The 18,801-nt window shown below is 35.4% G+C and overlaps 1 protein-coding gene across 3 annotated transcripts in view; it reads right to left on the bottom strand.

The window, feature by feature from the left end:
- Positions 1–10,951: 10,951 nt before the first annotated feature.
- KIAA1841 (KIAA1841 ortholog) overlaps positions 10,952–18,801 on the bottom strand; it is a 40,271-nt gene continuing 32,421 nt past the window's right edge. Inside the window, exons 16-22 of one of the 3 annotated variants that reach the window (XM_032497617.1) lie at positions 16,737–16,828; positions 16,223–16,240; positions 15,757–15,785; positions 15,605–15,678; positions 15,043–15,131; positions 12,385–12,476; positions 10,952–11,510 (exon numbers count right to left, since the gene is read on the bottom strand). In XM_032497617.1, coding sequence (XP_032353508.1) covers positions 11,474–11,510; positions 12,385–12,476; positions 15,043–15,131; positions 15,605–15,678; positions 15,757–15,785; positions 16,223–16,240; positions 16,737–16,828 — 431 coding nt within the window. In that variant the 3' untranslated portion in view covers positions 10,952–11,473. Of the gene's footprint in view, positions 11,511–12,384; positions 12,477–15,042; positions 15,132–15,604; positions 15,679–15,756; positions 15,786–16,222; positions 16,241–16,736; positions 16,829–18,801 lie in introns of those variants that run through there. The other 2 variants (XM_032497618.1, XM_032497620.1) reach the window with 2 other exon arrangements.

Below are 18,801 nucleotides of genomic sequence, written 5' to 3'. Positions count from 1 at the left end.
TAACCTCTGACAAGATTAAGAAGGAGAGAAGGCAACAGGAAATACTAACTGGAAATAAAATGATTCCATGAATGGAGAAATAGGTGTGGCCGTGTGATTGAGTTCAAAGCAACTGAATTTGAGCCAAACTGATGTGTGCCAGCACCAGGCCACAAGTTCCTCTGCTCTCCGCCTGTCCTGTGACTAGGTAACCACGGCTACCTGGAAGCCTGTGTTGAGGAGGGTGGAACCAGAAGATGATAAGAGCCTTGATTTACTAACTCAGGAGTTACCTGCTATTTGGATTTCATTCAAATGAAAGGTAAACTTCTATTGTTTGAGCCATTTTGGGGTTTGTAGGTAGAATTACCTTAAACTAGAATTTAGTATATAATAAATTCAGCATCTCAAAATAGTAGAGGAAAGAATTCTATCTAGTATGTGTGTTTATTGACACCATGGAAACTGGGAAGCCATCTGAAAGCAAAATAAATTTGGATCACACATTATAACATGAAACCTTTCAAATGAACCAAATACTTAAATGGGAAAAATAAAATCATAACAGGTTCTAGAAGAAAACATGGAGAATTTCTTTATAGCCTTTAAATGTGAAAGGCCTTTCTACATGACTCAGAATCTGAAGTCATGAATGATTAGATTGGTAAATTTGAGTAGCTAAACGTAAAAACTCTCTGAATGGCCAAAAGACACCATTCCCCAAGTAAAAATACAAATGATAAATAGGAAACTTCTTCATTTTGTTCCCTCAGCCCTAAGGGTGGTGGCAACTACCTGCAATTATTGCAGTACCTCAATGTCCTCTTTTCACTTTTTAAATTCTCCATTGTCTATTTAATCAATTTTAAAATAACAGTTGTCTATTGAAACACTTAATATGGTTTCTGTTTCCCTGACATACAATCTCTTACAGTGTTTACTTCTGAAACAGTATAAACTATTTTTTAAAAATTAGAAAAAAAATAGAACAAGATGGCTGGACTTAACTAGATATCAAGGCCTTTCTAAAGCCATAGGAATTAAGACAGTGCAGTTCTAGCACAGGATTAGACAAACATCAATGGAACAAAATATGGATCCCAGAAAAGCTTATACATACACAGAAACATGATACTGTATGACAGGCCGCATTATAAATCAGTGAAGAAAGTATGAATGAAGTTGAAATCATTTTACATTTAAATGGAAAAATATAAGAATCAGATGTCCACCTCCTACCATACACAAAGTCGACACCAGGTAAATTAAAGATCTAAGTGTGAAAAGATACAACTTTAAAACTTCTGAAAATAAACACTGGTGTAAATATTAGGATAGGAAAGAATTTCTTAAATAAGACACAGAAAGAACTAACCATAAAGGGCAAAACTGACAAGCATGACTACATTAAAAGTGGAAAGTAATGCTACAGTCTGGAAGAAGATATTTATAATGCATAGAATCAATAAAGATTATTAGCCAGACTATAAAGAAACCCTAAAAAATCAAATTTTAAAAACTCAATAGAAAAATGGGCAAAGGATATAAACAGGCAATTTTCAAAAGGGTAAACACACATGGCCAATAACATCTGAATATACACTCAACCTCAGTAATAATCAGGGGCATGTAAATAAAAATATCAAGTCACTATTTCATACTCACTGGACTAGTAAAAATTAAAGTCTATCAGAACTTTGATAACCATTTATAAACGTTCAACCTAAAGGTAGGAACGGGGACTCTTTGAGGTGATCACATGACTTGTTTTGACCAATTAAATGTGAGCAGAAGTGGTATGCACCACTTCTGTGTAGAAACTCTCAAAGCCAGAGTGCCAGCCCTTTAGTTCTTTTCCCCTGACTCTCAGAAGCATGTGTCAAGATGGAGCCTCTCAGCTCAGGTCCCCAAGTGACTGCAATGGACAGCCCTTCACTGCTGACCCACAGCACTGAACCTGCAGCATGAGCAAGAAACAAGAAACAAACTTTTGAATTAAGCCACTGAGATTTTGTGGTTGTTGGTTATTGTGCCCTACCTAAGTCATCCTGACTGACAGAACCTTAATTGCTGGTGAGGTAGCACAACAGCGGGGACTTTCACATCCTGCTAGTAGGAGGTCAAGCTGGTATTGCAACTCTGGAGAAAAGTTTGGAAAGCTTTAGTCAACTTGTGCAACTCATGTATGCACAAGGACAATGATCAAAAGTTTTTTCAGCATTGTTTTAAAAAAAAAACTGCTCTACACAAACACTACAGCCAGAAGGGGGTGGCAAGATATATTCAAAATCCTGAATGAAAAAAAGATGCAGCCTAGGATACTCTACCCAGCAAGGATATCCTTTAGAATAGAGGGAGAGACAAAGTATTTCACAGACAAGCAAAAACTAAAAGAGTTTAGCAACACTAAACCCATGTTAAAAGAAATATTGACAGGTCTACTCTAAATAGAAAAGAAGCAGGAGGCTACAAAAATGAGAAACTCATAACTGGAAAGGTGATAACTATCATGAATTACAAATAGAATAAACACAAAATTGTGAAAGAAGACATCTAAATCATTAAGAGTGGGAGAGGGAAGCAAGGAAATACAGAGTATTTTCTTTCTTTCTTTTTAAATTTTTTGTTCTCTGTAGGATGGGTTTGAGATTATATTACTATCTGTTTAATACAAACAGTTATAGTAATGGGTTAATAGACTTACAAAAAAGGGTAACCACAAGCCAAAATCTTACAAGTGAGTCACAAAAACTAAATAAAATCCAAGATAATACAAAGGAAAATTACCAAACCACAAAAGGAAGAAGAAAGGAACAAAGAGGAAATACCAAATCAACTGCAAAAATAAGTTCAAAATGGCAATAAACACACACCTATCATTAATTACTGTAAATGTTAATGGATTAAATCCTCCAGTCAAAAGACATAGAGTGGCAGACTGGATAATAAAGCAAGAACCTTCAATATGCTGCATACAAGAGATCCACCTTAGGGAGAAGGAATCCTACTTCAAAATGACAACTGCACCCCAATGTTCACAGCAGCACTGTTTACAATGGCCAAGACATGGAGGTGGCCTAAATGTCCATCAACAGATGACTGGATAAAGAAGATGTGGTATATTTATTTATACAATGGAATACTATTCAGCCATAAAAACCGACAACATAATGCCATTCGCAGCAACATGGATGTTCCTGGAGAATGTCATTCTAAGTGAAGTAAGCCAGAAAGAGAAAGAAAAATACCACATGAGATCCCTCATATGTGGAATCTTAAAAAACAAAACAAAACAAAAAACATAAATACAAAACAGAAACAGACTCACAGACAGAGAATACAAACTTGTGGTTGCCAAGGGGGTGGGGGTGGGTAGGAAGGGACCGACTGGGATTTCAAAATGCATAATAGATAAACAAGATTATACTGTATAGCACAGGGAAATACATACAAGATCTTGTGGTACCTCACAGTGAAAAAAATGTGACAATGAATATATATATGCTCATTATAACTGAAAAGTTGTGCTCTACACTGGAATTTGACACAACATTGTAAAATGAGTACAACTCAATAAAAAAATGTTTAAAAAAATAAAAAAATAAAAGAGAGACTTAAGAGACGTGAAAAAAAAAAGAAAAAGAAAAAAACTGAAAATAACCTCAATGTCTCTTGACAGAAAATGGATAAATACATTTTTCTAGATTCACAGAATAGACTACTATACTATAAAGTAGCTAAAATAAATAAACATAAGGTACCTATCTCGGGGGGAGAGTATAGCTCAGTGGTAGAGTGCAAGCCTAGCATGCATGAGGTCCTGGGTTCAATCCTCAGTCCACTAAAAGTAATAAATAAATAGATAAACCTAATTACTTCCTTACCATAAAAATTTTTTAAAATTTAAAAAATTAAAATAAGCTATCTGTCTCAAAATGTATGAATCTCAAAAACATAGAGTCTAAATATTATATACGGAGATGTACAGTATGAGTTCATTATATAAAGTTTAAGTAGTATATTATGCTGTGAATGTATAATATATGTAGTAAAACTATAACAGCATTCATGGGCATAATAAACATCAACTTCAAGGAAGTGTTTACTTCTGGGAAAGGAGGAGCTGGAAACAGGATCATCTACAATAGGGTGAGGATACTGGAAATATTTCACTTCTTATAAAATATATATATCATGCTATTATGTCAAAATTTTGGGTGGTAGGTACCTGGATGTTTGCTGAATTATCCTCTGTAGTTTTCTACTTGAAATATTTAATAATAATTAAAGAGAAAATACAGGCAAGCCAAAATGAAAAGAAAGAGTATCTATAATTCTACCTTCTCTGCCCCATCCCTGAATAACTTCTATTAACATATTGGTGTGTAATCTGTCCAATGTTTCTCTGTGTCTTTGTGTCTCTGCCAAGAACCACAGGAGGAACAGGGTGGCAGGTCTTCAGATAATCACAGTGAGGACAGTGCAGAGTTTAGCAGGCTAGATAATCTGGATCTTATCTTACAAATTTAGAAGATATAGTTTTGCTAAGCTAAAATATTTACTAAAAGGAGAAACACTTCATTATTCTGTATATATGGATTTGCATTAATTCATTTCCCACCACTTATTTTGTTTTGTAAACATTTTCCCCCCTCATTTTTTCAGAACTACTAGAGACTTCTAAACATAAAACCTATAAATATACAAAAGCATGGCTATAAGAATAGGCATTTCTGGCATTGAAGAAGGGCATCAAATTTAAACTTGATCTTATAAATGGTGTTTCTTGTTTTTTAATTCTTTCTGCTTTTCTTCCGAAAAAGAGGAAGCTCTTTCTTGTTTTGTCTTCTAGGATTCCTTATGTATTTTAGCTATAATTTCTTCTTTCTTTCCCCAATATTCTGTTTCCTTCTATAAGCAATACGCCTATGTACACTTGCTAAGGAAGACTCAGCAAGCATAAAGTTTAATGTGACTTTTAAACTATGGTTTCCTTGTACTTTTAGCGCCACCTTATGGCAGCGCTCTGGTGTCAGACTCTAAGCTTTCCTGTTTTTTATGCTCCTGAACACATCTCTGGCTGAGGTTTACAGTGTTAGCCATTTAAAGGTATCACATCACATAGCAGTATGGTTCTCAACCCGTCTACAAAATAGAGTCACCTGGTGACTTAAAAAAAAAAAAATACCAACTCTAGGCCTGAGTCCAGAACCACTCACTGTCAGAGAGATGAACACTGATTTGCTGGGCAAAGCTAGATGTCATTTAACATTCAGCTCCACTGCTTACTGGGAAAAAGTCATCTTTCTTCTCTGAGTATATATGACTGCATATACTCATGCTGTCATGTGACTACTTATGGTTAATAATGAATACACTTCAGTGACCCCCTCAACTATATGTCCCTGATATAAAATAATTCTGTCAGTTGCCTACATTTCTCACCAAAGCTTCACTTTTTCTTAATTTTTCTGAAATTCTCTTAATTTTAATGGTTGATAGCTTATAGTTGGCTCAATATTTTTTCGAGGGGGGAACATATTTACCACAGAGAAGCATAGTCAAAAACAACAATCCACCACTCAAAATTAACAAATGTGAACAGTTATGTTTGTTTCATATACAATTTTACTAATAGAGCGTAAGAGTTGATTGGGGAGTCAATACCACCACCAACAAAAGCAACAAGAACAGGTGACTGCTAAACTGTAGCAATGTTGTGAGTGCAATACAGTTCCGGGAGAAGAGGTCAGTGGATTCATGGAGGAGGTGCTTGGAGCAAGGGGAAAACTTCCCACAGGCAGCAAAATGAGAGAGCAATCTAGGTGGGGGAACAATGTGAGTCAAGGACAAAAATGGGAGTGAGCACAATATAGTTATTTCTAAAAGGTCTTCATGTGGTCTAATAATACCATTGAACACTTTTTGAGCACTTACCTCCGTTAGACACTGTGCTAAGTGCTTTCCATGCATGTGTTACCTTGTTTAACCCAGCAATGCGGTCATCAAGAGCACACTGCTCAGGTCATTCTTTTCTGTTGCCCCTAAACAAGCTGCCATATCTGGGTCTCAGTTTCTCCATCTGTTAAAATAAAAAAGGCAGATAATACTGTTCTCTGCATGGATATGTGCATATATGCACATATAAACACAAGAAGAGGCTAAATAGAAAATAGTATACCTGTTAGGATAAACTGGTGGCTAAGTGGTAACTCTATGTTTAATTTCTTTTGAGGAAGTACCAGACTGCTTTGCACAGTGGCTGCATTTGCCACATTCTTGGAAACATTCTTAGGTGGCTTCTTGGTGACAGCCATTCTATTGAGTGTAAAGAGTTAACTCAGGGCGGTTTCCACTTGCATTTCCCTGGTGGCTAATGATGTTGAGCCTATTTTGAAGTGCTATTGGCCACTTGCATATCTTTGGAGAAACATCTGTTCAAATCCTTTACCATTAAAAAAAAACTGGGTTGTCTTTTTAATGCTGAGTTGTAAGAGTTCTTTATAAATTCTGGATATAAGTCCTTTACCAGACATATGATTTGTAGATATTTTCTCCCATTCTCTAGGCTATCTTTTCATTTTCTTGATTGTGTCCATTGAAGCACAAATGTTTTAATCTTGGTGAAGTCCAGTTTATTTTTTCTTCTGTTGCTTGTGCTTTTAATGCCATATCTAAGTATCCACTGCCAAATCCAGATTTGTGAAGATTTACTCCTGTGTTTTCCTCTTAAAGTTTTATGGTTTGCTCTTACATTTAGGTCTTTGATCCCTTTTGAGTCAATTTTTTGCATATGGCATGAGGTAAGTGTCAAACTTCACTCATCTGCATGAGGCTATCAAGTAAGTTTTCCCAGAACAATTTGTAGAAAAGCTAATTCTTTCCCCCACTGAATGGTCTTGGCACTGTTGTTGAAAGTCACTGGCCAGGAATAGATGGGTTTATTTCTGGACTCTCAATTCTGTTTCACTGATCTGTATGCCTAACCCTACACTAGTATTACACTATCTTGATTACTGTAGTTTTGCAATAAGAGTTGAAATCCGAAAGTGTGAATCCTTTGTTCTTTTTCAAAATTGTTTTGATAGTTCTGGGTTCCTCGTATTTCCATATAAATTTTAGGATCAGCTTGTCCATTTCTACAAAGCCAGCTGGGATTCTGACAGAATTGTGATGAATCTATAGATTAAGTTGAGGGTTATTACTGTTGTTTTCAGAGTATACATTTTATGTTTTTGCTAACTATTTTATTCTTTTGATGCTATTGTAAAGGGAATTTTTTAACTTTCATTTTCCTATTTTTCATTGCTGAGTATATAGAAATAAATTGATTTCTGTATATTGATCATGCATTCTGAAGTCTTGAACTTAATTATATGTTCTAATAGTTTTTTAGTGGATTTCTTAGGATTTTCTATATACAAAATCATGTCATCTGTGAATGCATAAAACAGTTTTACCTCTTTTCCAATTTGGATGCATTTCATTTTCTGGCATGGGAGACAAACTGCAAACCAACAAAAAAAGAAAAATATTGCAGTAATAATGTCAGATTTGTACAGAAATAAAACTATGATAATGTGGCGAGAGTGGACTGGGCAGCTACTGACAGTATGTAGATGGAAATGCCTCCTGTGAGGAGATGACATCTAACCTAAAACCTGAATTATAACAAAGAGCGTTCTAGACAGTGGTAACAGCTGATGTAAAGGAACTGAAAGGTGGGACTGAGCTTACTTACTGGAGGATCAAGGGGCTAACGTGACTGGAATGTAGTAGAAGAGGGGAAGGGAGACCTGAGAGGCAGCCAGAGGCTAGGCCATGTGGGGCTTTGTAAACCCGAGCAGTGGAGGTTGGATTTTACTCTAGGTTGGATGGGGTGCTCCTGGAGTGTTAAGCAGGGAAGTGATGTGATCTGGCTCACATTTCAAAATCACTATAGATGCTTTGTGGGTAACAGAGGTTGAAGTAGGAGCTTGAATCACTTAGAAGGCTTTTATAGGATTTCACGTTAATGCTTGGAGTTAGTGCTTGGAGATGTTAATAACTTGGAGTGGTGATTATGGAGATGGGAGATAAGCAAATGGATGTAGGGTAGGTCTGGGACTTGCTGATGAATTGGATGTGGGGAGTGAGGAAAGAGTAATAATGAGTAATTGCTAGATATTCAGCTTGTGCATTTGAGCGGGCAGTAGAGCCATTTACTGAACACGCAGGGAGCTGGTGGTGGGTGTTGGGGACTTACATCACAAGTTCTGTGTTTACTGTAAGATGGATACCCCTACTGGTATTCCAAATACAAATGTCAAATAGGCAGTTGGACAACAGACTGTAAGCACAGAAGTGAGTGGGATTACTTGTTTTCAGTTTGAAGGAGCTGCCAGTGAGCCAGGAGATACTGTAGGAGAGAATGTTTCAGGTGATCCAAGGTAAAATTGTTGAAGGTGTTGGAATGTGCTGATAGGCAGATTCCAATCCCAGTGTGTGGGTTACTTCACCTCTCTGAACTTTCTCCTCCATCCATAAAATGGGGATAATACCCGATTTGGGAGCTTACTGTGAGACTGAAGGAAATAAGGCACTTAAGAGAGCTGACACCACCCTCAGCATACACATTTAACCACTACCCTTCTACACTACCTCTAGTTGGATAAGAATTAGGCTTGCCATAGACAAGTAGTAAGAGCAAAACTAGCTACCTTTTCTCAAGATAGCTTGAGGAAAGATAATCTTGGAAGGAGAGCTGCTCTAAAACCACGCTGCAGCCTTCGCTTTCTCACTTACTGAAAGTAAACCTCTTTGAAAACAGAGTAGGTCATTACCATATATCAGGAGATAGTTTTCCTACCTAGCTCCTCCTACAAATGTTTACTCTGCTTAAATAAGACAAGATGTTTAGTGTAACAAAGTAACAAATGATGCCACAACCACATTGAAGTATTAGGTGCCTCTTTTCTTTCCTGCATTAAACACAAGCACACATCAGCCTTTAGCAACATAAGCTATAGGAAGAGGGATAGTGATTTCTCATCTTAAAGAATTTAAGGGGACTTCCCAAATATTAAAATAACAACGCAACAACAACAGTTAACATTTCTGGAGAGCTTAACACAGAGAATTACTATGCTAATTGTTTTAGATTTATAAATCATTTAATCCCCTCCAAATCCTATAAAGGTGGGAATAACATTATCCCCATATTATCCTCTCCAATAGGTCAGCTTTAAATGAGTTAGCATATTAGAATTGGACAGGCTAGGTATCCCAGTGCCTTTTAACTGAGAGGTGTGAAAAGGTGGGGTTCAAAATAGTCCCTCAACGAGTAGTTGAAGGTTGAAGAATTAATTCCAGGTACTGGAGATAAAAGGTACTTCTTTTCTTTTTTTTAACTAAGATTTGCCTTTGGCAGATTGGCATGATAGGGCTTCAGCCTCAGCTTCCAAAACAATTAGCATATCTCACAATACCTGGTTGAGCGTTCTGAAAAAGGAAAGTAACAAAGTGACACAAGAGTATGGAATCAGCACTGTTACCATATTACCCTTTCTGCAGTTTTTATCCCTTAAATGTTTTGCTGAATCTTTACCAAAAATATCATTTAAAACAATCTTAAAATTTGCAAATTTCACCTCTTCCATGAAAACCTGTCATCTAGGGCCCACTTAGACCTTTCTGAGAAGATGGAATGATCAAGGGACTTACCAAACAACTTTTGTCTTTAATGTTTATTTCAATTAAAGAAATGTGAATTTAGAATTAATGTTAGGTAAAACCTCAAAGTATTAGGCAAAATAAGTGCTATTAAGAGTTTGATTAAAATGTTCGTGGTACCTGTGCCATGTACTACAGACAGACATTAACAAAATAAAAAGCACACTCTGAAGAAAATCAGATTCTGATAAATTGTTTGTAAAAATCAATTCAGTGGTACAGTCCCCCCAGGGGAGAAGTAATATGCCCTGTTACCATCAGTTAAAAATCCAATGAGCATATTTTCCTCTTTTAGTTGTGACCATCACAGCACTATATAACATGTGCAAACCTAAATCCTTTTGACCAGAGAATACAGTAAACTAAGCAAGATTCTGGTATGTAAGTAACAGGGCATACAGATCATGTACTATAAAACATTTTCTTTTGAAAATAAAAATTTCATAATCTATTTAAAAAATATCAAACAATTGAAAAGTATATCAATTGCAACAAAATTTCCAAACAGTTCAATCTTGGCAAAGCCATACATATAACATCAAATAACACCCAGCTTCTTTTACCAACTATAATGCTCATTAAAGATAATGATTTCTATATGTGTAAACTGAGTGTAACATCTCAGCATTTCAACAGAAATTACTGCTTTTATACATTAGCAAGTCTGTCCTCTAAATAATTGGAAGAAATTTCCATTATAAGGCAAATGAAGACTAAAAATAGAAACAGTGCACCTTAAAGGTTTTTCAGAGACCTACATACAAGTAATTTCCAAACACATAATTTTTGTATGCTTCTAATTTGGGACAAATTTTCCCTGAGCACTCTTTCTGCTTGGTTTGAAAAATTAAAACATGATCTACAGAATGGAATTTTATTTTGATTTCTCTTGAATATATGCAATTTTTCATCTATCAAATGTATTTGGGAATCTTGCCTTCCACCCATCTCTAAAGTAGTAAATTACAACTGTTTTAAGGGGCTATTTGAATGGTGACAGATATATGGTTGAATTTTACTACCCTGAGAACTGTACAGTGGGTGTCTCATATAACTGAAATGATTTAATATCCTAAAACTATCAACAGTTATTTTAACAAATTCAGAATGGCACTAGCTTCACAGAGTGAAGAGGTAATAATCAGTAATTCCAGCTCAGATGACCAATAAATAAGCGTTAAAAAAAAAAAAGTTGGATTAACATTGTGCTTTCTATGGAATAATGCTGGAAAAAATTAAGCCTTCTGCCCAACACAGGAAATACCTCACCTTGAAACTTTATTTAATGCAGTCTTAAGATCTGTTGCTCCTTAACAGTCATGCAAACTTAAAATTAGCATCACTGGGAACTTCATCACACAAATTGCAGTTCTCAGTGCTATCCCGAGATTTACAGCCCAAAAGACACTATCATCAGTGCACATGCACAGTACTACCATCTGCTGTGTTCCCCTAATTTTTAAGTCTAAAAACTCTTAGCTACTTTGAGAGTTTAGGCTTCTTCTCTTTCAAATAAATAAAGAGAACAAATATCAGTAGTCTTAGCGTAGCCTAGCATCACACCAAAGGAAAACTAGATTTAAGAAGTTTCATATTTACAATTAGATTTCATAAGACCTAACTATGTATTTCCCTTAGCACTATGACTTATGTGACTTGCAAGAACAATTAACAAATAACTTAAAACATTTAGAAGTCATTGTTCTGAAGATCTTCAAGAAGTAAGCAATTCCAGACATCCACAGGTGTGTCTTCTCTCATCTTAGTTATATTTTAAGGTGCTTTACGCAGGACGACCTTGACCAAAACGACTTTTAGACCTAGATTTTTTAAACAGAAAAGAAGGTCAGAGGTGCTTCTAAAACAACAGGAAGTTGCTGCTGCTTTAGGTTATATTTGCTTGACAGTGTCAAAGTGTAATGAAACTTCATGTAGCTTCATAATCCATTTTCAAAAACTCTTGGAAATGAATTTTGGAATTCAGATTTTTTAAATTTGGGGAGATAATATGGTTCACATATTATATATTATGAATCTGGAGCAGTGCCCCATAATCAAACACATTAATATTTCTTCAATGAAACAATGAGCAATTACATTAAGTGGGACAAACAAAAACCTTTATCAGATCAAGCTTGAGTTGCCACAAATGTATGACGAAAGCTTTTTGGCTTTCTGGGTTTTCCTGGATTTCAGAATTGCAGATAAGGCATTTGGATCTGTATTAATGATCAAATCTCAGTAACTGTTAATCTTCCAAAGAAAATTTGTGATGTAAAATGACATAGGACCCACAAATTAGATTTTACATTTAGACTGTTAGACTAGTTAGATTAAGAGAAATAAAACAAGGAACAAGAGAGATTTCAATGACCTATAAATATTATAAAAATTCTAATTCACTGCAGCACTGTAACTTACATTTTCATCAACAGTTGGCTCAGAACAGAGCTAACTCAATAAACAGAAAACTTAAAAAAAAAACTATACTTTCATTAAGTTTTGTGCTCGTGACCTTTTAAAGTCTTAACTTTTAAGTTAAAATCTGGTCCTGATTAATATCTTGATGATCTAATTTCTGAAACAAAATAAAACCACACTAAAATTAGTGCTTCTAGTGTTCATATGATTTTTCCCCTCCAGAAAACTCACTTCCAGGCCAGTGGCATTCTGAATTCATCGACGCTAATTTACCTTGTGTTTTTCTCTGAGCTGCTCTGCCGTGCAGTGACTGGCACTGAGGCCTTGATTTGTGCTTCGAGCCTGGAGTAAATACCTCCTGCAAACTAAAGGGTAAAGAAGCAAATTTAATTTATTCTCTTTATGGAACCAATAGAAAGAAGCTCTGCTTTGCTGAAATGGCATTACTTTTTAACTTAGAAGTGACTTTATTTTGATATGTTTTAGATTCAGGCTCTTTTTTTTAAGTTTCATTTTTTATTGAAGTGTAATTGATTTACAATGTTAGTTTCAGGTGTACAGCAAAGCAATTCAGTTATACATATACATATATACACAGATATTTTCAGATTGTTTTCCATTACAGCTCATTACAAGAAACTGAATAATAGTTCCCTGTGCTATAAAGTGGGTCCTTGTTATTTATCTATTTTATATATAGTAGTGTGTATCTGTTAATCCCAACATCCTAATTTATCCCTCCCCCTCCTTCTCCCCTTTGGTAACCATAGGTTTGTTTTCTATGTCTATGAGTCTATTTCTGTTTTGTAAATAAGTTCATTTGTATCACTTTATAGATTTCACATAAAAGTGGTATCATATGATATTTGTCTTTTTCTGACTTACTTCATTTAGTATGATAATCTCTAGGTCCATCCATGTTGCTGCAAACAGCATTATTTCATCCTTTTTTATGGCTAAGTAGTATTCTATTGTGTACATAAACCACATCTTCTTTATCTAACCATCTGTAGATGGACATTTGAGTTGCTTCAACGTCTTGGTTATTAAATAGTGCTGCCATGAACGTTGGGGTGCCTCTATCTTTTTGAATTAGAATGTTCTCCGGATAGATGTCCAGGAGTGAGATTGCTGGATCATCTGGTAATTCTATTTTTGGTTTTTTAAGGAATCTCCATACTGTTATCCATAGTGGCTGCACCAAATTATATCCCCACCAACAGTGTAGGAAGGTTCCCTTTTCTCCATACCCTCTCCAGAATTTATCGTTTGTGGACTTTTTAATGATGGCCATTCTAACCAATGTGAGATACCTTATTGTAGTTTTGATTTGCATTTCTCTGATAATTAGTGATATTGAGTATTTTTTCATATGCCTATTGGCTATCTGTATGTCTTCTTTGGAGAAATGTCTGTGTAGGTCTTCTGCCCATTTTTAGTTTGGGTTGTTGTTTTTTTGTTATTGAGTTATATGAGCTGTTTATATATTCTGGAAATTAAGCCCTTGTCAGTCCCCTTGTGCCTCTTTTAAGTCAATCAATTTGACACTACCAGTTCCTGGCAACCACTGATCTGTTTTATGTCCCTATAGTTTTGCATTTTCCAGAACATTATATAAATAGAATCATATAGTCTGTAGCCTTTTGAATCTGGCTTCTTTCACTTAGCATAATATATATAGGAGATTCAGCTATGTTGAGGCATGCATGTATCAGTAGCTTGTTCTTTTTTATATGTACCATAGTTTTACTCATTTACCAGGTAAAGGATATTTGGGTTGTTTCTAGTTTTTGGCAATTCTAAATAAAGCCACTAAAAAACAGTGTGAATTCATCTGTATGGTGAGTAAACATAGTCAGTGTTATTAGAAACAGATAAAACTCTTTTACAAAGTGGCCATTCCTTTTTGCATCCTTACTAGCTACATATGGGAGTTCCAGTTGCCCTATATCCTTCCCAGAATGTTTTTAAAAAAATTTTAGAGATTCTACTTGGTGTGCAGTGGTATCTCACTGAAGTTTTAATTTGTATTTCCCTAATGACTAATGATGCTACATCTTTTCCTGTGCTTATTTGCTACCTACATCCCTCTTTCATGAAATGTGTGGTTAATCTTTTGCCCATTCATTTTTATTGGATTATTTATTTTATTATTGAGTTTTGAGATTTCTTTATATATTCTGGATACAAATCCTTTACCAGATAAATATTTTACATATATTTTCTCACAGTTTATGTCGTGTCTTTTCACTCTCTTACTAATGCCTTTCAAAAACAGGTTTTAAATTCTGATGAAGTCCAATTTGCCAATTTGTTCTTTTATGGATTACACTTTTGGTGTTGTAGCTAAGAACTGTTTGCCTAACCCATGGTGATAAATATTCTTTTCCTCTGTTTTCTTTTAGAACCTTTATAGGGAAGTAAATTTTTAAATAAGTAATTACGGGCTCAAGAGTTATTATGAATGCATAATACAGTACTAATGATGATATATAATGCTATGACTAATACGTAGTTCTAGTAAGAGTACAGGTATTTCTAGTCATCATTTTCAGCAAGATAACACCTTATTTTAAAAATAACATGTCAGCACTGCATGCAGAGTTGATCAAAATCAGCAACCTCCAGGAAGTCACCCTCTGGATAGTCAGCAATGCACAGAGTTGATCTGTTCTTGGTGGAACACTACACTTTCAGTGACAATGTACCTTATTATGTGTGTTATAGAGGACCTATCATCCATGGGTAGTGAGAAGTGGTAAAAAAAAAAAACTTTTATGTGAATGATCTGACTAACTGGTACAGAATATAAAAATATATCCAAATATTTACTCTTTTAAAATTCTTCTTAAAACATCTTTATGCTCGTGATGAAAATAAAGTAGGAAGGCATTTTTAAGCAAGCACAGTACACTAGGACATAATTCTTACTTCTTTTGCTTCTTTTGACTTGACTCGGTCCAGATCACCCAATCTCATCTTTATCAGGTGCCCGGTAATTTCAGACATCCGCCGTTGATCTGAAGGTAAAAAATTAATAAACCTTACTTTTTATGAGGATGATTAATAACTTTTATTTCTTAAAGAAGATTGCAATTATCAAGAGTTTATGGAAACATCATTGGATATTATTCACAGACATATTTATCTCTGAAGAATTTTAGGTTGCAAGTGGTAAAATGGCTTATACACAAATAGCTGCTGCTTTTAAGATTATGTAAATCAGTCTAGAACATACTTAGCCATCTTTAGAGTGGAAGGAGAGGGCAAAAGTCAGTTCAAGAGACCTCAAAACCACAGATGCATAAAACAATACATTATCTACTGGGATTGTCTAGCAGTGAAACTCTGGTTGATGCCTAAGAGAATGTGCTAATTCTGGGCCTTATTCCAGTTGGAAACTTTAAAGCTATTCAGCATACTTCATAAAATAAAAGACTCCTATCATTGTTATTTTACCTAAATTGTACATTACCCAAATAATAAAACTTACCATCTTCTCTTTGTGCATCTTGGTTGAATCTCAAGGATCTTGTGGCATCCCACTTATTTTTCTGCATACTCACACTATTGAAATAAATTAAATAAAAATTAGCATAATGCTTTTACAGTGGACACCTGATTGGATTAAGGAGCAATACTCACATGAAAGGAGACACATCTCTAGAAGTTGACTAAAAAAAAAGTAGACAACATTAAGGCCCAATTAAAACACAATTACTAATTAGTGTTAAAAGTAATAATAAAAAGAATTTACATTTACTGAGTGCAAGATACTGTACCAAGAGCATTACAAGCATTCTTTCATTGAAGCCTTGCAATGACCATGTGAGATAAGTGCTATCCCTATAATAAAACAGCTTCAGAGAAGTTAAGAAATTTGTCCAAAGAGAAACAGACTGCAAATTTGAACCCTGCTTTGTCTGACCTGGAAGCCCCCTTCTTATGCAATGATTTAGAATCCACTCATCCTGTGTCTGTAGTCCTTAACACAGAGATGAACATACAATCCATCCAATGTAACTTGTCTCAACCCGAGCCTTTCACACATTTTTGGAATCCATAGTTTCTCTTTTAGCCAAATATAGTTATATTAACCTCTTATTCCTACCTGGCTTTTTACCCCCTCCTTTGAAGGCATGGGGAAATAAGAGTAACTTTAAAAGGTCATAAAAAATAATTTATTTAAAAAATTCAAAGCCTACTTTTTTTTGCCTACTAATTTTTTGAATAAGTAATATTGGTTTAAAACTCAAAGTACAAACAGCACATACAGTATGTAAAAAGCCTCTGTCCCCCAGTTTCCTTCCTTAGAGCTATCCAATCATCAGTTTCTGGTGTTAGCTTTCCACAGATATTTTATGGATATACAAGAAAATTCATATATATATATTCCTTCATCTACTCTACACAAACGGTAGCATAATATGCCACTATACATACTGCTCTGCATTTTCATATGTCAATAAACCTCAGAGATCTTTAATCTCAGCCTTTACAGAAGTTCATCACTCATTTTTACACTGCTAGCATTCCACTGTGGTATTCTTCTTTGTCAGATTTTGGTTCTACTTGATTATTTCTCAATATGAACCCTAGAATAGTAATACATAATTCAGAGGTACCTTCTCCAATGCCTTTTCTTTCTTCTGACCACAGGGTGAAGACAGTTGTTTTTTTGGTTGTTTAGTGAACTTCTTTGGCTTCTCCTTTTTCCCTGATAACAGGTCAATGTCATAAGCATAAGTCTCACATACTTCCCCAGTGCACTCACATCCAAACAATAAAACCATTGGGAAAAAAATTATTTTTTAAAAACTAACAGATTATCTCTGGATAAAAAGTAAATATGTGGAGAAAATCACACTGAAAGTGCTTTACAGAGGTTCATTTAAATTGCTTTTCTCCTTTCTACTTAGTGAAAAACTATGAGGGGAAAATGAGGGCAATAAATTCAAAGTCCCAGTGAAATTAAACATAGAAAAATGTTGGGGAAACTATACCAACTTATTTCTCTCTATCTAAATCAACAGTGGAATCATCTCGTAATTCCAAATTTTTATATATTAAAAAAAACCAAACAAAACTATAGCCCAGAAAAACACAATTTGAGAAGGGGAGGAGAGAAGAACTCACAAAAAAAACTTTCAAATGTCTTTTGCTCATGCAGGAGGTGGGGCTATGGAGGGAAAAATGGAGGTAGGACAGAAAGGATCTTGGGAAGAAGCAGATTTGGGACAAACTATTCTAAACCAGGGCATTCCTGCAGCCAATATTCTGAATTTATTCTGGCTGATAGTTTAGTGGAGAAAGGAGCGAGGGAGGGGAAAGAAGTATTTCTCTAACAACTATGTTTGAAGGTAAGAATAATACACTGGGTCACTATTTCCCAAATATCAATGATTTGTATACCACCTATATACACTTTTGCTCTATCATTTTAAATGGAAACTTCATTTCACTACCATAAATGAAAAACCTGTAAAACGTATTACATAGAAGACAACCTTGAAGATAACAGAATAAAAACAAAACAGTATCAATAATCTAGATAGATTTATTTGCCTGCTCACAAGTCCAGACACGCTGATGTGTGTCTCTTTGTTAAAGTGAGAGATAACCAAAAGTTATAAAAAATTGCTAAGAGACATGACAGGGTGGGACATCTGACAATGGCAGTGTGAAAAGGTTGGACAATTCCTTCCAAAACAACAATAAAAACAGAACAAAAATACTACAAACCACCATCTGCAGGTACTGGAAATAATCAAAGGAAAGTAGAAAGAGAGATGCAAGAGTTAAGAACTGTAAATTTATGGTTTTCTTGTCTGAGGGCACTTCCCTACCTCCCCAGCTCAGGAAAGAAAATTACATCCTTGAGTTCCATGAAGATGATGACAGAGTTCAAAGCAACTGAGAAGCTGAAAATTTAAAGGGGAAGATTTGGAATTAAGAAAAGTCAGGGTGAAAGGGATGGCTCCATGGTAGAATGTGTGCTTAGCGTCTTGGATTCAATCCCCCAGTACCCTCATTAAAAATAAACAAACCTAATTACCTCCTCCCCCCAAAATATAAATAAAACAAGAAATAAAAAGATCATCTAAGCAAAACAAAAACAAATTAAAAAAAGGAAAGTCACATAAGACCTGAGATCTAAAATGTGAGTATAAACTCTGTCCAAATTCTTAGGTGAGTGTTAAACTACACAAGTATATGGGATATCCTAAGAAGCCCAGTGAAAAAGGCAACCAGAAACTAGGGTGGGGTGTTGATCCTTGCAAGATGGAACTGCTCTTTCTGAGAAGTGGGAGTTTCTTGTGCCTTTGACCAGGTAATTTCCCCAAACTGCCTTTAGCTTGAGCTTCTGAGAACAGAAGTCTTACTGGCCTGTGTCAGAGGTCAGACTCGGGACTGGAAAAACAACTAGGAAACTAGGGGGAACTCAAAAAGCAAGGGAACCACGAAGCAGCTGAGCCCCCAAATCTGAATATAAATTTTGTCCAAATCCTTGGCTGACCACTAAACTACACAGGTTGATGTGGCCTCTGGGGGAGCAGGCTAAAGCAGCAGCAGTTGGCAGCCAAAAAACCTGCACAGAGACATTATCCACTGCAAACCAGGGAGGAGACAGATATTTATAACTTGGGTGAGGAAAGTTAACTGCCTACTAGGACAAAAATTCCAACAATT

This window comes from Camelus ferus, chromosome 15, assembly GCF_009834535.1.
Source record: "Camelus ferus isolate YT-003-E chromosome 15, BCGSAC_Cfer_1.0, whole genome shotgun sequence".
Lineage (NCBI taxonomy): Eukaryota > Metazoa > Chordata > Mammalia > Artiodactyla > Camelidae > Camelus > Camelus ferus.
The sequence above is the reverse complement of the archived record's forward strand: the minus strand, read 5'-3'. Positions and strand labels throughout refer to the sequence as shown.